We start from the raw sequence: 21,731 nt of genomic DNA, 5'->3' as shown, positions 1-21,731 counted from the left end.
GGCCCCCCTCTCTCTACCACCAACTTCTGGGCCTCACTGTTCTTTGTCTTCCTCCTTCAGTATCACTGTAAGATAGAGGTAGTGGCTCTCTTCAGTCCAGCCTCATTACTGCTCTGCCTGGCTAGTTGCGTATGAGTTCCAGGCATACCAGACAGAGCAGGAAGCTTTAGATATCCATTCCAGAGGCTTAATGAAAGGAAAAAGCAGGGGAGAGATGAAGCAAGTGAGGTAGAAAAGAAAAATTTGAAGGTTTTCAGAGCTGGAATTGAATTCAAAAGGTTCTTCTGTAGAATATGAGGGGTCTGTCTGAGTTTCCTAGCACTGTGTGAGGTAGTCAACAGTATAATAGCCATCCATGTTGTTTTCATAATTTCCTCCTATTCCCATTTGGCAAAGTATTTGATGTCCCCACTTCACATTTTGACTTTTGGTTTCATCATTTTCATAGCAGCCACATTGTCTTTCGTTCATGCATAAACATGAGGGCCTTTAGGGAAGTGTGAGGATGGTTTAGCAATTATCTTGAGCATGTGATGAGCAATTTGTCTCATTGTTTGAAATCTTCTCTCTTGTTTCCCCTCCATTATCTCCACCCCCTCATTCACAGCGTGGCAGTGGCTCGCTCACGAGATGTACCTGCCTTTGGACCGCCTATTCCCGAGGATGCAACGTTCCCGAAATCCACTGTCTTTCGAGATTTCCTGCTAGCCAAGGTCATCAACGCTGAAAATGCAGCCCACAAGTCAGACAAGTTCCGTGCCATGGCCACTCGGACGCGACAGGAGTACTTGAGGGACCTGGCTGAACGGCATGTAACAAGCACACCTATCGATCCTTCGGGCAAATTTCCTTTTATTTCTTTGGCCCACAAGCGTAAAGAGAAGACCCGGCCATATTCTGGCGCAGAGCTGCGTAGCCCTGGGTCCATCACCTGGCATGTTTACGCCGAGGACCATGGAGCCGGAGGAGAACTGGAGGCCCTGCTGGCCATTTCAAATGACTTTCTAGTGCTGGTGGACCCAGAAGCCAAGGCTGTTGTCTTCAACTGCGCGGTCCGAGATGTCATTGGTTGGACACTGGGGAGCCCTGCTTCCATGAAGATCTACTATGAACGTGGAGAAAACGTCTCTCTGCGCTCCATTAATAACAACACAGAAGACTTCCGTGAGGTTATCAAACGTTTAGAGGTAAGTTTGAAGTTGCATGACAGTATCATGACTAGGGGTGGGCGATATGACCAAAATTTTGCGATATGAGTCATGATACGAGTAATTTTATTTAGCAGTAATGATATAAATCACAATAAAGATATTGCTTTAAATAAGGACTTTATGATATAAAAAATTCCGATACCATAGAAATGTATAAGTAAATAAATAAGTAAATAAATAAATAAAATGCTACATACATATGGAAGCAGATTAGTCTCAAATATAATTCACGCAAAAAACACGATTCACACATGCATAGACTATTTCACATGCATGAAACCTAATTCACGTACACACAAAAAAAATTCACGTGCGTGAAAAAAAAAATATATTCACAAAAAGCAATTCACATGCGCAAAATAAAATTATATATTCATAAAATACATTTCACAAATGCAAAACACAATTCGTAGATATACAACTGTGCACAAAAACCTTTGAATGTTTAAAATGTACGAGTGTCTGAATGTACAAATCGTCATTTACTACGAATCCACTCGGATTTGTGTGTGTGTGTTTTTGAGACTTTCCTGGCAGAGCTCTCTTCCCACGTGGGTCTGTCGTACTCTTTAGCCAATCAGATGTGAGCTTACCATTCAACCAATCATATCATAAGCCACTGAGAGTGCATTCAGAAGCTCGCAGGCAATCGGGGAGACGTCAAGACAGAAGCCCATAGAAGCCCTGGCGTTACATTTTAAAATACTATACAAAATAATTAATCAGAATACTTACTCCTGCTCACTCATGCCAAAGAACCCCCCGCTCAAGCTCGCCGTCTCTGCAAGATTAACGATGGCAGTTTGCACGCGCAGCTACTAGAAGATTTACATCTGTCAGGCAGCTTGCTGACGTCATCAAGCTTAGTTTGAGTCTGCGCGTCAGAAACGGAAGTGTCTGAAAATGGGCTTCACTTGTCTCAATTGAGTTCCAATGGGATCGCTGTGTCAATTTCTTTTACTGTCTATGGGATTACTGATGTAAAAAGGCTTAATTTCCGTTCTAATTAATCCATATTGCGCAAAAGGTGCGCAGAATCATGCTCCTTGAATGCACTCTCAGTGGCTTATGATATGATTGGTTGAATGGTAAGCTCACATCTGATTGGCTAAAGAGTACGACAGACCCACGTGAGAAGAGAGCTCTGCCAGGAAAGTCTCAAAAACACACACACACAAATCCGAGTGTATTCGTAGTAAATGACGATTTGTACATTCAGACACTCGTACATTTTAAACATTCAAAGGTTTTTGTGCACAGTTGTATATCTACGAATTTTGTTTTGCATTTGTGAAATGTATTTTATGAATATATAATTTTATTTTGCGCATGTGAATTGCTTTTTGTGAATATATTTTTTTTTTCACGCACGTGAATTTTTTTTGTGTGTGTACGTGAATTAGGTTTCATGCATGTGAAATTGTCTACGCATGTGTGAATCGTGTTTTTTGCGTGAATTATATTTGAGACTAATCTGCTTCCATACATACATTGTATAAAGTAATCAAATGTATACAATTACACATATTCTTCACTGTGTAAATATATATTTCTTCTTATTAAAGTTACAAAATTGATTTAGTCAAGAGCAGTGAGAGATTTTCTCTCTTTTGTTGTTTGATTAACGTGAATGACAGACAACAGGAATATTAGACTGCTGTCACTTTAAGAGCTGCCCGGATCCAATATACTGTTACACGTGTTTTCTTTCTCAGCTGTTTGCTTTCACTAAATTAGTGAAATTACTAAACCTAAATTACTGTGTTTACAAGGATACATTTTGACACATAAAAATGTGTTTGTTTAACAGTTCAAGGCCTATAAAGTGGCAAAAGTAAGTTCAATACCACCTCACTTTTTGTGATCACGTAACACAGCAACGCCAAGTGAACATGTAACCGCAATGCAGACGATAGTCGATAATCTCTACTGGTTGACAAATTTCCACTGGTTAATCTTGTCTCGCTACATCACCTACCCCTGATCATGACCGATTATTTTATTTTTAAAATTAAGGATTTTTTCCCCTGAAAGATTTCATTGTCACATACACAGCACTCAGACCTGAGATCTTGTTTATTGGTTCTTAATTATTTTCGGTTTATACCCAAGTGGGATTATAACAATCAAGCTTTCGCACAAGCTCAAAGTAGTTTTTTTATGGCTGGGTTGTTTATGATTCATTGTGTGAATTAATGGTGAATATGAGAGCCTTTGCGTAACTGTGCAGTGGCTTGAATGTACTCCTGATTTGGCCCCCTGCCAATTGTGTCACTCTTCAAGTGCAGGAGCTGTTGCCATGGTAACTAGTACTCACGAATTGAATGCTCATAATCTCCATCACAGTCATGAAACATGTTAGCAGAGCATTCTTTATACATTCTGAGGGACGAAAAGCCTTGATCCTAATTTGCAGTAAGATATAATAACTTGTGATAGACATTTCCAATCCATTTTGCCCATTTTTGACAAGCTCTTCTATCCCTAATGAAGTAAATCTGTTTCTAAATTGCATAAAATATCTGTTTCTCTCAGCACCTCACTAAAGGCTGTGAGACCTCTGAGATGACCTTGCGGAGGAACGGTCTGGGCCAACTTGGTTTTCACGTTAACTATGAAGGCATCGTGGCAGAGGTGGAGCCGTATGGCTATGCTTGGCAAGCAGGGCTGAGACAAGGCAGCCGATTGGTTGAAATTTGCAAGGTGGCTGTGGCAACACTTTCACACGAGCAAATGATAGACCTGCTCCGCACCTCTGTAACTGTGAAAGTTGTCATCATACCGCCCCACGAGGATGCCACACCTCGCAGGTAGGTCTAAGTATCAGTTATGTTTTGATTTAGTTATTTCTTGAGTGAATCCAGGTAAATAAGTAGGCGGTAATTATTTTTGTCAGGTAGATAAGTAAACCACTCGTTCCAAGTTTTGTAATATGTCAACAATACAAAACATTGCACCTTTGTGCCCACACATGCAAACCAAAATAGACGAGGTCCGCCTTCCCAGTCTAGGCTTGCCTGCAGGGACCGTGATAACTTGAAGGTTATAATGATCAGGGTCTAAACTACAAATCATTAGACCCACCAGATTTTTATTTGCATTCACTGTGTTCTTTTTTATAGTTTGGTGGTGCATTATTATCTTTCGAAAACCTCCCCTTTCCGTTTTTTTTTCCTAAACTAAAAACTGACACTCCTCTATATGTCCTCTGGGTTTAAAACTGTATTGAGCCACAAAAAGGGTACAGTATGAGCCTGCATAGGTGATGTTTGACACCCGATTTATTGTTTGTTGACATAAAAGCTCCATGTACAGGCACATATTTGTGTCCTGTGTTTATTATGTGTCCAGGATTTAGTACTTGGTTGTTATGTGCCATTGAGAATTAAATTTAGAATGCGTTCTAAAATTACAGTTTTATTTGTCATTTAAGTTTTTAGAAATGTTAAAAGAGCCTAGAGGTTTGTAAGCCTTACAGAGAAAATGTTGTTTATTTTAGTTAGCTAGAATAGTTGGTTGGTTAAGTTAGTTCAGTAAAGGAATTTTTTTTTTTTTGGCTTTTTTTTATTAAAGAAAAGCACATAAGCATCTCAAGGCACAATACAAGTAACAATCTGTTATAGAATTAAGAAAGTGGGAAACATAAATACGCATGCATGATAAATGCCCATCTACCTATAAACATAGTCACAAATAATATAAGCATACAAATAAAGATCTAAACAAGCAAGAAGAAAAAGGAGGAAAAAATAAAAAACACAAAACACATTTCATCCAGAATCTGCTTTTTCAAAGTATTCCAGAGATGGGCTCCAAGATTTAATAAAAAGAATTCCAAATTTAATCTTTTCCAAGTTTCAAAAACCCATTGACGGTTAGTTGGAGGAGATGGCAATAATAAATAATTTTTAAATAAATACTGTTCTTGTGAACTTTTTCATCCATTCTGCACAAATTATATCAAGCAGCTGTTTTCAGCATTTTTTTTTTTTATTTAGCACCAAGCCAGCATATTAGAATGATTCCTGAAGGATCATGTGGCATGTGAAAATTCAGCTTTTCCATCACAGGAATAAATTTTTGAAACATTTTGAAATATAGTAAAATTTAAAGCAATTATTTAAATATTGTGCTGATATATTGCAATATTATTGTTTTGACTGTATTTTTGACCAAATACACACAACCTTGAGTATGACAGACTTCTTTTTAAAAAAAGTAGCTTTATTTTACAGTCCTGTTCCACATGTACATATTATGTACTTATTAAAAACAACTAAGCACTAACTCTGGACCTACCCCTGAACCTAACCTTAACCCATGTACAGTAGGTACCATACTCTACCCATTTCTTTCTTTGGTAAGTACATTGTAAGTACACATACTGTTAAATAAAGTGCAACCAAAAAAAAAAAAAGAAAAATTATCGACCCTTAACTTTTGAACACAAGTGTAAATAGCTGATTTCACCTTTAAGAGTATGTCAAATGCTTTTCATTGCCACTAACTGCCTAATTCATCTTGCAGGGGCTGTTCAGAAATGCACCGCATGCCAGTCGTTGAATACAAGGGCAGCAATGAGAGTGGCTCATTTGAGTACAAGTTTCCTTTCCGGAGCAATAACAACAAATGGCAGCGCACCTCGTCCAGCCCACAGCAGTCCCTCACCGCTTCACCTCAGAGTCATAGTGGAACCCCGAACCGTGCTGTCAGCCTGGGGGCCAGCATGGGCAAGACCCTCTCTGCCGAGCGGCCCGAAAGAGCTGCCGCCATCCCCCGCAGCGTGTCCAGTGACGGCCGACCTCTGGACTCTAAAAGGTGCGTTCGATGGTTGGCTGTATGTAGTGGAGCTTTCATTAAGTTGCACTTCCCCTTCATTTTTTTTTGCTTGTTCTTCCTGTCTCTCGTGTTTATCTCTATTTGTGTGTATCGCTCTTTCTCTACCTCTCTCAGGATGTCTCCAGGTTCTGAGAACTATGCCCTGACCTCCTCTCTCATGTTGGGCCGCTCGCCGCACAACCGCAGTTCCCCCAGTAACCTCTCCTGCTCCAGTGACACGGGCTCAGGCAGCACCGCTCACTGGAGGCAGAAGTCCATGCCGGAGGGGTGAGGCTCTACAAAACACCTCCTCTTACTGTCTACCTCCTCTTTGTCTTTGGTTTCTTTTAAGCTCTTAACCGTCCATCCCTTAATCACCCAGTCATCTCACCGCTTTATCTGTTCAAGCTTTCACACAGCGTTATTTATGACAAAATGGCTGTGGCATCGACCGCAAAATGATGCAAGCGATTGACAGCATATGCTTGTTTATGTTTCCGTTATAGATTTGCGCACAACAGGCACTCTCCTCTCCCAGCGGAGCGGCAAATGGGGGCAGAGGATGGAAGCAGCAGCAAGTCGACACCCAGCTGGCCCAGAGTGGAGGACAGCTCTGACAGACCACCATCAGGTCAGACCACACTCTATCAGTGATGAATTATTAAAGGGGAGGGGGATAAATGTAAGGTGTCTGGAAGTGAGAGGGGAAAAGATCAATGAAGAAGGCTGCTGGAAAAAAAATGAATGAGCTAAACAAAACGAATGAAAGACTGAAAGGGAGAATGGACTGGCAGCGAATATTCAAAAATTGACTTTTTTGAACCACATGATGACAGAAAGAGTACTGCTGATGTATTACTGGGTTCTGAGGCCTTCAGTGCTGGATATTTAAATGTGTGATTATAGACTTTGCTTCTAGACTCATCAAAGCATGACGCCATTCATAAATTCTCAGAAAACAAAATCAAAATTCTGCTGTATTTAACAGTTACACCACATCCTCAAAGCTGATTTAAAGCATTTCTTAAATCAGATGCTTTTATAATGAAAATATTACCTTTCTTCAATGCAGATTTGTAGACTGGTTTCAATTCTGATTCATAAGCTTTTGATTTGAGCTAATTCGATTCTGATTCATTTTCAGTTATGGCCATATTTCAGTTATAATGTCCATTTTGCTTACATATGAAATAAATTGTCTCTCAGCTAATGATGTAAATTATACTTTCTGGTTTTGTACCTTTAGAAAAAATGTTATTTAAAAAATTCACACAAAGGCAGTTTAGTTGGTATTTATATACCAACTTGCTCACGCCTTTTTTTGCTGTTTGTTTTAGTAGTATTTGTATACTATTATAGATTTTATTAATATTTTGAATTGGATTATTTTTTGATTTTAAGCTTTTGTTTTAGTTTAAGTTAAGTTTAAATAATTGTGTTATATGCTTTTGTTAGTTTATTAGTTTATATTAAATATTTATTATTTATTTTTAAACTTCATTCAACATTCTGAAAGCGATTTTTAGAAGTTTTTGTTTTAGTTAACAATAACAACACTGATGCTACAGACATGGTTCCTCAAATCATGATGTTACTTTTTGAAGAGCCCAGGCCTACTTTACCTGGTCAGTGATAAAATAAGCAAAAAAACAAAAATTAAAAAATCCCATATACTTGCATTGTTGGAAGGATCTGAGGATCAGAATATCAAAGAGACTAGAGGGCAGACTCTTTTGACTTGAGTCTGTAAGTAACCACTCAGAACTCCTTAGCAACCGCATAGCAATGTCCAAGCAACCACCCACGACACCTTAGCAATAGTGGCGGCCATGCAGGCAAGCGCCACTCAAAATCACTTTAAGATATGTAAAAACCTTGTCTTCTCAAGTGCTTTTATTAGAAAACGGTGAAAGTGACGCATTGCTTTAACCCAACACATTTAACACATTACTCTTTAAAACAGACATGCTAGCATGAAAACCAATGCACTGGAACGTATCATCTGAGGGTCCTTGTTGTCTTGCTGTAGGCTATGTTGTTTCATTATCCCATATTTCCACCTGGCCTTGACGGCTTCCTTTTTTTGGGCCACACTTGTTTTTGACAGCAGGTCGGCTCCGCACAGTCTTCTCGCCCCTCTAACACACAGCAGATCATCTGATCCTTCCCTCCCCCTGAATACCTCTCACTTGTATAACCGTGGTCAACCTTAGAGCGCTCGATAGATCAAGCATAGCCTTTGAAAGTAAGCTATGTCCAGTGAAAGGCAGCAAGCATAAACGGTGTCTCTGAACAGCAGGCTGTGTATGTGTTCAAGCGAAGACAGAAATATCCCCTCTTTCCTGCTGGTACGGTTGTGTAAGCAGCGCTTTGTGTGCCTCTAGCACCCCCCTCTCCTCTCACTCTTCAAGGTCCAAGTGTGCTGTGACTCACACTGCCACCCCCTTTCTGCGTATTTTTCTTGTTTCTCTTCCTCTCTCCATTCCTCTGCTTCTCCACATGTCTCCTGCTTTTGACAGGAATATTCCCGTTTTTTTTTTTTTGAAAGACTGCAGGACTTGCAGGCTCTTGTTGCCTCCACTGTGTCTGTCTCTCACTTTCTATCTCTGTTTATGTCCCCTCTTTTGTATATTTCTCTGAAACCATCTTACTGTTTTGAGCTTCTCTGACTGTTGTGGTCAAGTGGCCCACCTTCACATTTTGACCTCTCTTAGCACCGCTATGTGACCTCTCGGAGACCCGGACAGTAATAGTAGGGTCCGTCCCACGCAAAACACATCTAAGCCGTTCGGCCCAGTCAACTATATGACCCGTGCTGTAAATGTTACCGCAGCCTAGAATTATACGCCGCTCTCATGATTGCATTCGACTGTTTGGAGCATGAGAGGTCAGTTGGCAAATGCTGACCTATGCCGGTTTTGTCTTTTGGGTTGGCTTTGAACCTCAAGAACCTTAAAGGGATAGTTCACCCATAAATGCAAATTATCATTAATTACTCATCTTCATGTCGTTCCAAACACGTAAGATTTTCGGAACACAAATTAAGATAAGAAATCTGAGAGCTTTCTTAACCTGCATAGACAGCAATGCAACCGACATGTTCAATGCCAGAAAAGGTCGTAAGGAAGGACATCCTTAAAATAGTCCATGTGACATCAGTGGTTCAAACTTAAATGTTATGAGGCTATGAGAATACTTTTTGTGCACAAAGAAAATACAAGTATTCTTGTAGCTTTATAAAAATACGATTGAACCACTGATGTCACATGGACTATTTAACGTTGTCTTTACTACTCTTTTTGGTGTTGAACATGTCGGTTGCATTGCTGTCTATGCAGGTTCAGAAAGCTCTCGGATTTCTTCAAAAATATCTTAATTTGTGTTCCAAAGAACACATAGATATTTCTCTATATAGATTTTCCATAATCTTAGGAATGTATAAAAAAATAACTACTGATTATTAAATGATGCAGAAATTGTTATTAGAGGAAGACAAATTTAAGAAGGTGGAAAGGAAGAGAAGAGGGAGGAAGGTGAACAGTGACCACAACAGCTGAAAATGAAAGATGGTTTCGAAGAAATATACAAAAGAGGGGACATAAACAGAGACAGAAAGTGAAAGCATTTTTTGAGATCTGTTCTGCTGTTCTGTTGTTGGCCATATCTGGAAGACCGGAAGGCATGTGACAAAATCATGAGGCATACAATGGCTACTTTTAGGAATTTTAGGTAGATTTCTGACATTTTATGTTGCTCATTGACATGAGGTTATACTTTTCCCAGTAACTTCTAGATACTTTTCCTGAAGCAATGCTCCATTTTTCTGTTAGCACAGAATTGTTTATTCAGGAATGGATTAAAGAGGGATTTTGTCTTAAAAGATTGTGGTTTGTACAGACTGAGTTTGTGTTCTAAGATACTGCAAAGTAATATTATTCTGAAAAACAAACAAAAATCTGCTTTGAATCGCTGAAGGGAGGTAGAGACAGGAAGTGGGGTGTCAAGAGGGGAAGGAAAGCCTTTTCATAAAGCTCGAAAGGAATTGACCCCCCTCTGACAAAGTGCAGTGGCTCATTCTTGTACAAAGAAATGACATTTTCCCCTAATGTTTTCACAAATGTATGTCCAGAACTAAGTCTACTGTATTATGTCTTATAGCCTGTATAATCAGCCTGGGTGAACTGTGACTCACTAAGTGTCTTATATTTGAGGATAATTTCAAGTCTGTATCTTTTCTGACGCCCTGCTTCCTGTCCATCCATCCCCCTCCCCCTCATGAAATCTGTGTGCTTTAATTGCTCGTAACATCTATTTTTGTTATGCTGGCCATTATGTAACGGCCAACAATTACACAATAGTTTCGTTTACACTCAATATCCTGTAATGAAATCAGCCCAGATTGTGTTAGCTATATTGGTCAAATTAGATTGCTTCTTTTTTTTCTTTTTGAAGGAATTATGTTCTATAATGTGTGCATGTATGCATTGCGTGTGCGTGCACACATGCATGTGTACTTGGGGTTTTGTTTATGACATTGCTCATCTAAATGAGTCTCAAGTGTGTCTGTTTCCTCTCTGCTGTTGTGCCCTCATTTTCAGTATTCACCAGAGCGTTTTTTTCTGTTAAGTACCGTCTAATGTCCTGTTTTCTAATGCACTCTTATCTCTTATGTTCTGTAGATGCTCCAGTCACTAAGTCTAGCTCGTCCTACTCAGGCGGCCCACGCATCCAGAGACAGGAACAGGTTATTCACCTTTCACCCAAGAAGGGCAGCCAGGTAGGTTCTCGACTGCTGCATATAACCGCTCTTAAAAATGATGCCAGGTGATATCTCTTCACTAAAAGAGCTTTAAGTGTACTATACAATATCACAAACATTAGTTTGTTAACACTAAGCTAATATGTCAGTCAGACGGTTAGTTAAAAGTAATCTTTTAAGACTGAAATCCATTCAGAGCACCTTAGCAGCTAGGTCAATAGTATATACATAATTGTTCAATAGTTTGGGGTCAGCAAGATTTTTTTAAAATTTATATTAAAAATATATTTATATAATACTAAAAACATGTATTTTAGAAAAATATTTTGTATGCTTTTATTCTGCAAGAACGCATTAAATTGATAAAAAAATAGTAAAAATTATAAAATGTAAAGATTTATATTTCAAATAAATATTGTTCTATTGAACTTAATGTTAAAAGACTACAGAAAAAATTTATCAGGGTTTCCACAAAAGATTAAGAAGTGCAACTTACCAACACTGATAATATAAAGAAATGTTTCTTGAGAACCAATCAGCATATTATAATGATTTCTGAATGTGACACTGGAAACTGGAGTAATGGCTGCTGAAAATTCAGCTGTCATCACAGAATTAAATAACATTTTACATTTAAATAAAAAAACTGTTACTTTAAAATTGTAATATTTTACAAAATGTTATTTTTGATCAAATAAATGCAGACTTTTTGCAAAAAATATTTTAAAAAATCTTGCTGACCTCAAACTTTTGAACAGTAATATGTGAGAAAATGTTTTCTTTGTATTCATGTTGATTTTGAAAGCATATTTATGCCATTTTCAAGAAGGGTTTTAATTTAATTACTCTGAAAATGTAATGTAGCGTAAGCAAATAAAACATAATATTTTTCCTTAAAAACATGATTTTACATGATAATCATTATTTTAATAAAATGTTTTTTTCCATGTAAAATTTATTTTTCAATATGTCAATAATTCAAATGTCATAAATTGATCAATATCATAGTTTCTGAGGAGCTGCACAACAGCACATTTTACAACCTTGCCTTGTCATTTAAAGCACACTTTTTTTGGGCATGTTGGATGCATCACGTTTTGTTGGTCGACTTGTATACTGCTCTGGCATTGTGATGGGCAACCTATTTTTAATTTTTTTTTATTGTAGCTCTTTCTGAATATATGACCTTTTCTTACAGTCTGAAGGTCAATACTCCCACTCCAGCAGTAATACGCTCTCCAGCACCACGTCTAGTGGGGGTCACAGCGATGACAAGTGGTATGATCTGGGCAGTGGAGGGATGGGAGACCAGCCGGACTCTGAGCCGAACGGTTTGGGTGGGGGTGGCTACCTGCAGGGCGCTTCAGCCGACAGTGGCATCGATGCTACATCATACGGCCCCACCCATGGCAGTTCCAGCTCTCTGCTGGCTGTGGGAGCTGCTGGTGCCAGAGAAAGAGCCCCCTCACCTTGGCACAGCCCCACAGAAGGGGGCCGGAGGGTGCTTGAGAGGTCCCCTCCTGCAGCTGAGTCCCCAGTGTCTCCTGCAGATGGGCCGCCTACTAACCGAAGCCCACCGACCCATCTACTGGTCCGGGACGGCAGCTCCTTCAGTCTGAGTGACATGGCCTCCTATTCTGGGTATGCTTTTTGCCATGGGATTTTATTTTAGCAACAACCTAGCAAATACAAGCAGTTCTTTGATAAACTGTATCAAATGTTTGTGCTAGTAATATTTTGGCAAATATGATGCTATAAAGTGATAATGTGTGTGATTATCATTTCTGAGATAGTCTAGACATGTTTTCCACTCATCTGGCTCTTCCTCAGCACACGCCACTCTGTCAGCCCTGCAGTCCTGAGCTCCAGCCATAGCTCCCCACGTGAAGAGTCTTCCTCAGCCACCTCGCCCTCCTCCTCCTCCTCCCAGAGCTCGGTGTCACCTGGCCCTAAGAGTTTCTATCCGCGCCAGGGGGCCACTAGCAAATACCTGATCGGCTGGAGGAAACCAGGCAGCACCATCAACTCTGTGGACTTTGGGGACACACGCAAGTAAGTGAAGGAGCTCGGCTGTGGGGATGATGGATGGCTGAAAGATGTGTGACTGGATTTTTAAGGTGTGAAGGAGATGCTCGAAAAGATACAAACAGGGAAACGGTCACAAGTTCAAGTTCATAAATCATGGACTAGCTACAGTCCTGTTGGATCAAATTGTCACAAGTTGTTTTATAGACAGTTAAGTTTGATCTAGTTGTTTTTGCTCTCTCTGACCTTCCTTTTCAGTGCCAATAAATGTGTGATCTTTTTGTAAAAAAAAAAATATATATATTTTGGCTTTGATTTTCCTCAGTGGCTCTTGTAATTTTTTATTTTTTTTTCCTCCATACATGACTGCCCTCTTCTGGAGAAGAAGTGTAATAACAGTGAAATGAAATCTGTGCAATATTCATCCTGTAAATATGGAAATTCTTGATGTTTTTTTCTTTAGAAGACCACAGGGTGAGGGATCAGACCCCGGGTCCTCTCAGTCCAGGCCCTCTCTTAGGGATCTGCACTCTCCTCAAGCCATGTGCAAGTCTACAGTGGAAGAAGATCTGAAGAAACTTGTCACGCCAGAAAGTCCCCCATCCAAGCAGCACAAGGACAAGGTACGTCAACTGAAAAAACTCCACTCCACCAGTGTGCTCCATTTTTGAGTAAGGTTGGCAAATCACATGGTTGGCAAATCACATGGTTTACCTAATAGTTTAGGGCTAAACTATTCAAAAAAATCAAAATTATGATTTAACTTAATAAATTGAAAGGACTGCTTTGAGTTTGCATTATTTATAATGTGCACCTGAGAACATTTCACCAAATTTTTAACAAGGGTGTATAAATAATTTTTTTAATTATATACTGTAAAATAATCAAAGTAATGATGGTGATCATTATTTTTATTTTTATTCTGATTCTTACTATTTTGTAGTCTTATTGATATTTACAATATTGGCCAAATTTGCAGTCTACGAACAACTTTTTTTTTTTTAATCACATTTTAATTGTACATTTTATCAGAAAAATTAAATTATCAAAAATGAGGATTAAAGTCTGTTCACACCAAGGAAGGTAACATAAGTAAATATGTTAACAATAATGATAAAGATATGATTTTAAAAATCATTCTAAATTTAAAATAACAAATCCACACCATGACTATAATGATAACGGCTAGAGCTGCATGATTAATAATAAAAAAATTGCGATCTCGATTTAAACACCTACACAATCAAATTTCTAAATGACAACGATTTGCCTGTGTCTGTTAAACCTTTGAAAAAAATCATACTGGATCATTCAAATCTGCCGCTGACACAGAGAGCAGACATGTTTAGGTAAGAAACACAAACAGTCTTTTCAATTACAATGTATTATTTCTGTAATACAGTCATTCATATGATCACAGAAATACAGGAATAAATGTCTTAGTTCGGATACAAACATTGATGTCTATGGTAGTGATCAATATAGAGAAAATTACCTTCTGAAAGTGACTGGCGCTTCAAATAACGTCTGTGTCGATTAAAAATGACTGTTTAAAAAGGTATTTGTCATTGAATCATTCATTTAAGAGATTTGTTCAAAAACACAGATTCATCCATTAATTAAACAAATGAAATATTTATGAGTCATAGAATCATTCATTTAAACCATTTTTTCAATATGTTAATATTAAAAATAGGTTTCTCAAAAATGTATTTATATATATAAAAAAATTATAATAATAATAAAAAAAAAAAATACATATATATATATATATATATATATATATATATATATATATATATATACACACACACATTTAAATAGACTGCATCAATTAATATTTTGTCTCAAATTATTATTTTTAGTACAGAATCATGGGAGAATCGTGATCTCTATTTGAGACAAAAATATTGTTATTCCAAATTTATCCAGAATCATGCAGCTCTAATTACAGCACAGAAGAACCACTTTAAAAATGATTGATGAACGATAACATTGAAAGACACTCACACAATAAGAATCCATGCATTAAAGTGCTCACGCATTTATAGCAGCAGACAACAAAACTACAGCACATATTTAGAATAAACGGAATGGTATTGTACATTGTCATGGATGCTAACATGGTTATCATTATAGTAATTGTTCTTGGTATGAATGGTAGCATAGGGTCCGTGACATCAATCATATATCCATACATTCTCTTCCCTGCAGTCCTCTTTAGCTCCAACGAGCTCAGGGCGGCGTTCTCTGCACCGCACCCTGTCAGATGAGAGTATATACCGGGGCCAGCGGCTGCCGTCTCTGGGAGATTCAGTTCTGGAGCAGGCTCTGGCCAGCGATGTGCTCTTCAGCTGCTCTACCCTTCCACGATCTCCGACCACCCGTGGCGCCCCACTGCGCAGACCTTCCTACAAATTGGGCATCAAGATGCATGGTGAGAGAACCTGTCATGATTGAGTCAGAGTGCCTTTACAGTCTAGCACAATCTATAGAGATGTCCTGAAAATGCAAAATATCATAGAACAAATCTTTTAAGCCTAAAGTCATCAACAGGGTGTCTGAGACATGACTGCAGGAGCTCTACCAATTATTTGAGAAAAAATGAGACAAAATGCAACTTTAAAACTAAAATTCAGCTAAATGTTTCATTGTCTGGGAAGTTTTTTACTTTTTTACTCCGTAAAGTTCCATTAATTAAAGTAAGTGCTCCCCTAGATTTGCCCTTTGTGTAAGTGCCACACTCCACAAGCTTTAACTGGGCTAAAGCGCACAGTCACACACATACGCACATACACACAACCTCATGTTTTCTCATTGGCTGTGTTAGGTGACCTCTCAGCGTCTGACACCTCTCTAGCAGACCTGCACGAGCGACAGAGGCCACCTCCTCCTGAACTGGGTCTCATGCCCCTCCCGGATACAGACACAGACAGCGGCCTGGACTGGACCCACCTCGTGGATGTTGCCAATGCTTTCGAGGGTGAGAGAAGACCACAGCGCAGTGAGCCCATTTCTCTTCTCTTTATCCCTCCTCCTCAGCTATGTCACAGCTTTGCACAATCCACATGTCCATCTTTTATAAGAGGGAGAGTCCTTTTTGTTAAATTAAAAGTGCTTCTTTAACTATTTTAACTTTTATATGCCAGGGTTTGATTGTTAAAGGGATAGTTCACCCCAAAATTAAAATTCTGTCATTAATTACTCACCCTCAATTCGTTCCAAACCCGTAAGACCATCTTTCATCTTCGGAACACAAATTAAGATATTTTTGATGAAATCCAAGAGCTTTCTGACCCTCCAGCAATGCAACTGACACGCCAAAAGCCCTATCTTTCAAAGCCCAAGCTAAAACCGACAGAAAAATTAAAAGTTGCGATTTTCTAGGCCCATATGGCTAGGAACTATACTCTCAATCCGGTGTAATAATCAAGGAACTTGATTAGGAATTTCAGGCGCTGCGTAATATCATTGCGCCTGCTGCACCCATGTACGGCAGCAAAGTCCCTTGATTATTACACCGGATTGAGAGTATAGTTCCTAGCCAATATGGGCCTAGCAACTTTTCATTTTCCGTCGGTTTTAGTACACAATGTAACTACAGAAGAGTCGAGTTTTAATTAGGGAAAATATGCTAACAGTCTAATCAGATTCAATGATCTTTGCTAAGCTAAGCTAAAAGTGCTACCGCCAGACCCGGAGATCAGCTGAATGGATTCAAAAACGGTAAAACTCAACTGTTTTAAAACAGTCCATGTGACATCAGTGATCAAACCATTATGCTATGAAGCTACGAGAATACTTTTTTGGCACAAAAAACAAAACAAAAATAACCTTATTCAGAGATTTCTTCTCTTCCCAGGTCAGTCTCCACCGCCATCCATGAAAGTACCGCGATGTATGCGTGTGCATTCCTCTGATTGTAAACTCTTGTGAATGGTGGCAGATACCTACTGATTTTAATGATGTCTTTACTACCTTTCTGGGCTTTGAACATGTCAGTTGCATTGCTGTCTATGCAGGGTCATAAAGCTCTTGGATTTCATCAAAAATATCTTCATTTGTGTTCTGAAGATGAACAAAGGTCTTATGTGTTTGGAACATGAGGATGAGTAATTAATGACAGAATTTAAATTTTGGGGTGAACTATCCCTTTAAAGCTACAATATGTAACTTACGATTCATAAAATTAGCTTTAGCAAGATAAAAAAGTCACAAAGTCAAAAGTCGCCATAACACCCATTACTGATCAAAAGCATGATGCGTCTTAAACTTTGCAGTTATTTAGGCTTGTGAGGTTCAGGATTTATCCATTTTGTCATAGCATGATTTGCTGAAATGTAAGGATTTAGAATAATGAGTGAACTGCTGTTATATTAATGGGAATGTCCCCTGAGGACTTGCACTGATGGACAGATGTGAAATTTTGTCTTGGAATGTGCATCTCTGTTAAGCTCGAGGTGCTGCTTTATCATTTGCCTAATGCTGCCTTCACAGTTAAATTAATGCTCTGCTTGTCATCACATCATCATCATCATCTCTCTCTCAACTCCATCACACTCTTCTTCCATTCCCCTCTCAGTGCAGAGAGGGTTTATGTTTAGTTCTCAAGACATCAGTCAGAGAGAGACTTCGCTCAGTCCTCAGCATCTAGAGCTGCAGCCAGTGCCGCACACCAGACTCTCCCCCAGGTACATCCACCATCCAATGCCTAATTCTTATTTCATGTGTGAATGTGAAACTATTTAGTAGTTTCTTGCACGTCATCCATTTTGTCCAAACTCTGGTTCTTCTGTTAGTGAGGGACCTTCAAGCTACAGTGGGAAGGTTTCTCAGCTGGAAGCTTTGGTGAAGATGTTGCAGGAGGACTTGAAGAAAGTGAGAAGAACCTCTTTTTACAACCCTAGTGACTCTGTTGTAAACAGAAGCTCTGTCGAAATCTAAAGTTAGTGTATTCGCCCTCACATTTATCATTCTCTCACTCTGTTTTTCCTGTTTGTTCTAAAGGAGAGGGAAGAGAAACTGAAACTGCAGGCACAAATGAAGAGGCTTTGGGAGGACAATCAGAGGCTGCAAGAAGAGTCTCAAAGCTCCGCTGCCAAGCTCAAGAAGTTCACGGAGTGGGTCTTTAACACCATCGATCTGAACTGAGCCATCTGCAGAAGACAGGCAAGATCAATAGACTTCTCAAGGACCAGACAGACGCGGGAGAGACTTTTACTCCCATGTGAGACTGAATTGAGAATTGTCCATTCACGATTCAACATAATTTGATGTTCACATTAGCATTCCTCTACAGACTGTGGCGATAATGACCAACTCTGACATGGCTCAAAGTCAGGGGAGGGCAAAAATACAAATCTTCAGCCCTTTCCTGTGATGACTTCTCCTCTCTAGATCCACTGGGACATCATTAGAAGTGCCCACAGGAGTAACTAGTAATTGGCTGTGATGCCACCCTCTGCCTTCCAGGCTGTTCCACTCTTGTCCCTCCTGTGCCCTACTTATGACTGACAACCTGACATTTGGTTCCAGTCATTTGGACAGCGCTGTAGTTCTGCCCCATGAAGACCCCCTGCCTCAGAGCCAGAGTCGAAGACTCCTCTGCTACACGACCATATTTCAGCATCCAGTCGTAAAATTTTCCAGCGTCATTGTGGTTTTGGAGTTTGTGCTTTTTTAACAAACTGTAGGAAGCCTGTCCGCATGTTCTGACAAAACCAATCTACAAACTTCATGTGTGACACCATTTGTTTCAAAACAAAGAACACCATTTTTTTTTTTTTTTTTTTTTTTTTTTTTTTGAGGTGGCATGAAGTGATTTACTCATAATGAAATCAAAACTTGTGTTGTGTTGTGATATTTCATCTCAACATCAATTGAAGCAATAGCAGGGAGTCTAAACCCTTGTCCTAAAGACCAGATTTGCTCATGCATAACAACTTTGGCAATATCCTGCCAGTAAATCTCAAGTCTGCGGTACGAACGCTGATGATCCTAGAAGCCTGGAATTTAAAGACAAGTCTTATTTTGGGAACAGTTCAGTTATTTATTCCGTTTTTGTTTTGAGTAATCAATTGATTCTCTATGCGTGCAGTACAACGGACATCTGTGAATAGTGTTTATTTCAGAAGGGGATGTCACTTCATTTGGACTCTGTTTTTATTTTTGGTATTATTTGTATTTCTAGTAGAGTTCTGCCTGAGCTGCAGTATTTTTTCTGTTGTTGTTGTGGAAGTTGTGGTGCCCTAGTCTGCTATTGTGTTGCTTTAGTGCCATCTAGTGGTAATAAGTGATCATCTCACTTGACTTCAGATCTAATCTATTCCAGTATGTTTCCACGTTGCCTAAACACACCCATAGTGATGGAGACCTTCCATTCAAACAAGAGATAATGCTATAAACACACGGGTATTGGATTTAATATCAGGGATGAGAGGTGGTGCCTTTCTGAGAAAAGGGAAAAAGGAAGGAGGTAAAAAAAAAAACTAGGAGGCCTAACAGGAGTCATGAGTTCTCATGAAAAATGCAATAGGCTGCTCACAGGAACTAGCCTCAGAAAGAATGCACTCACACAGAGTCATTTCTCGGGTGCTGTGGCCATCATTGCGCAGCGAGCGTGGAACAAGAGGGACGGCTTAGTTAAGAGCCTGGTTCACTGTCTGGGATCAATAATATTGAACAAGTGCCCTGTAATCTCACACCCAGTTATAGCGCTTTGCTCTTGTTGTCAGTTCCTTAGTCCCTCGTTTGAACATAGTGGCATTCCCAGAGCAAAAAGGTCAGTCACCAAAGACCAAACATCTTGCCCTGCTTTTATCATTGACCCAAGTAATGTATATTGTATAGCTTTCCATTTTCTGGTTTATACTGTGCAGGCAACACTAGCTGGTTTCTCAGTATAATGTAGATGGAGTCAATTTCTGGATACTCTAAGTATTGTGCAGAAGATGTGCACAATGGATCCGGAGGTAACTTTGTTTTGAGTTTGTGAACAGTGAGCAGCCATAATCGATTCTGTTCTAGGAATCACTCGAAGTGTCTCAGAAAGTGCCTCCTGATGCCAGCAGAGAACGACACACTAAGAATGCCAAACATTTTGCCTCGGTCGAAACTCCCTGTAAACAGGGATGACCTGCACAACATGGAGAACGACGAGAGATTATTAGTTTCATTTCCAGGTTATGCTGCCTCAGTCAGGAGGGTGAAACAAGAGCATCAAACTCCCTGACCGCAGAAAACACGACTGCTATTTATTCTCGGATCTCTCCCCTCTGGTTTGGTATTCATTTTTCCAACATTCTCAATCCTTTATCATTTTTAAACACATAAATGGTTTTGTTCAAGGTAAATATTGATGACTGTGGGAATGTGAATCTTTTTTTTTTAATTCATTCTTTTTATCTCTTCTATTTTTGTTCTTAGCTTCCTGAGTTGAATTTCTTTGCACTGTTTTTGTTTTGTTTTGTAGAAATCTATCGCGATTGGTTTATGGACAAGCATAAACATATGGCTTTTGATGTTGTTTCTTGTTCTCACGTATGCAGTCACTTTTGAGAGAGACGAGGCTGGGATGGTGTTCCCTTCCTTGATCTTTTATATTGTGTCATTAGACGTTACTCCATATATTCTCCCATCTAAACTTTAAAGAATTGTGTTTTTAATGATGTGCACATTTTAAAAAGGAGCATTACGATTACAAACAAAAAGTACTGTTTACATATACTGTTCATCTTCTTTGTAAAGTGTAGAGGTTTAAAAAAAAAAAAGACTTTCCAGTGATTACAGTATTAAGGTTTCATAAATAAATAATAATAAAAAAAACTTGATTTGAGGTGCTGTAATTATTCATGAACTGGACAAAACAAATGGCTCGTGCTTGCCGCCTGCTCTGAGGTGTAATCTGCCATTGCTTTCTGAGCCAATAAATTAATTTAAATGCCATAGTTGAATGTCATTCCATGTCTCCTTGTGTTTATTATTATTGCTGCAATCTGTGCCCTTGTTTCATGTTTTTGTCAGTGTTGTGCTTTTGTGGGAGAGGCTGATTTTTGCCACGGTAACGGCGAGGATAATTGCACCTTGCAGTAAGTAATCAGCAAAGCCTGTTGAAGAGCAGGGCTGGATTGCCAAGGGCTCCTCACGTCCTCCTGCTGATCTGCCTCTGATTGTGACGTTAACCCTCCCTTGACTGTGGCCGCATGCCGCTGAATCCCATCTAATGTCATTGTGGCAGTGATATAGCTGAATTTGCAGAATTAAGCTGCTTCTCTTTGTGGAAATGCTAATATTAACCCCAAATGGAAAAGAACGGAAAGGGCATCTCTTACCTGTATCGGCCGATTCTGGCCAGAAGTCTGTGCAGCATTTACTGGCCGAGCTAGGAAAGTCAAATATCCTTGCTGGATTTTCATGCATGTGGTAGAAGACATTTCTGATATATCAGCGAGCAAATGTCAATGCTGTTATTATCTGCCTCAGACTATTGGAAATGGACATGTAGACTTGAGTGCTCAGACCCAGACTGAAGTGGAGTGTCCTCTGCTCGGGAACTCAGGTTGAACAATGCAATGGGGAATTTTCAGTGCACTTGAAATAAACATGTTGTAGAGCAAGTAGTGGGAGCAAAGGGCTTAGAGCTCTTCCCAAGAGTGCTGGCAGTTTCAGATGCTGTCAGAATTCTGTGCGGTTGTCAATAGACTGAGCTCTCCACAATTTGCACTAATCACAGAAAAGAACCAGGAGAGAAATTAGACAAATGCCATAAAAATACACCCTTTTCTTCTCACTTCTGTAATTCTTATAACTCTTACTGTACCTTAACCAACTAATCTTGCAATACCAATGTGCATTTGCTCTGCACTAGCAGTGTTAGTTTTGTTCTCTTGGTAAAAATATAAGTTACATTTAGTCTATTT

At 39.3% G+C, this 21,731-nt stretch overlaps 1 protein-coding gene across 7 annotated transcripts in view; it reads left to right on the top strand.

Annotated features, from left to right (window-relative positions):
* The window catches only part of LOC109082278 (signal-induced proliferation-associated 1 like 1), an 80,150-nt gene extending 59,380 nt beyond the window's left edge, over positions 1–20,770 (top strand). For 4 of the 7 annotated variants that reach the window (XM_042746212.1, XM_042746213.1, XM_042746214.1 and 1 more), the window contains 14 exons: positions 608–1,187; positions 3,747–4,021; positions 5,739–6,029; positions 6,165–6,317; positions 6,536–6,660; positions 10,709–10,806; positions 11,987–12,429; positions 12,619–12,840; positions 13,277–13,436; positions 15,028–15,250; positions 15,644–15,817; positions 17,396–17,504; positions 17,613–17,691; positions 17,821–20,770. In XM_042746212.1, coding sequence (XP_042602146.1) covers positions 608–1,187; positions 3,747–4,021; positions 5,739–6,029; positions 6,165–6,317; positions 6,536–6,660; positions 10,709–10,806; positions 11,987–12,429; positions 12,619–12,840; positions 13,277–13,436; positions 15,028–15,250; positions 15,644–15,817; positions 17,396–17,504; positions 17,613–17,691; positions 17,821–17,964 — 3,076 coding nt within the window. In that variant the 3' untranslated portion in view covers positions 17,965–20,770. The remainder of the gene's footprint in view (positions 1–607; positions 1,188–3,746; positions 4,022–5,738; positions 6,030–6,164; positions 6,318–6,535; positions 6,661–10,708; positions 10,807–11,986; positions 12,430–12,618; positions 12,841–13,276; positions 13,437–15,027; positions 15,251–15,643; positions 15,818–17,395; positions 17,505–17,612; positions 17,692–17,820) is intronic. The other 3 variants (XM_042746216.1, XM_042746218.1, XM_042746217.1) reach the window with 3 other exon arrangements.
* The last annotated feature ends 961 nt before the right edge of the window (positions 20,771–21,731 follow it).

The sequence above is a fragment of the Cyprinus carpio genome, chromosome B20 (assembly GCF_018340385.1).
Source record: "Cyprinus carpio isolate SPL01 chromosome B20, ASM1834038v1, whole genome shotgun sequence".
NCBI classification, from domain to species: domain Eukaryota; kingdom Metazoa; phylum Chordata; class Actinopteri; order Cypriniformes; family Cyprinidae; genus Cyprinus; species Cyprinus carpio.
The sequence above is the reverse complement of the archived record's forward strand: the minus strand, read 5'-3'. Positions and strand labels throughout refer to the sequence as shown.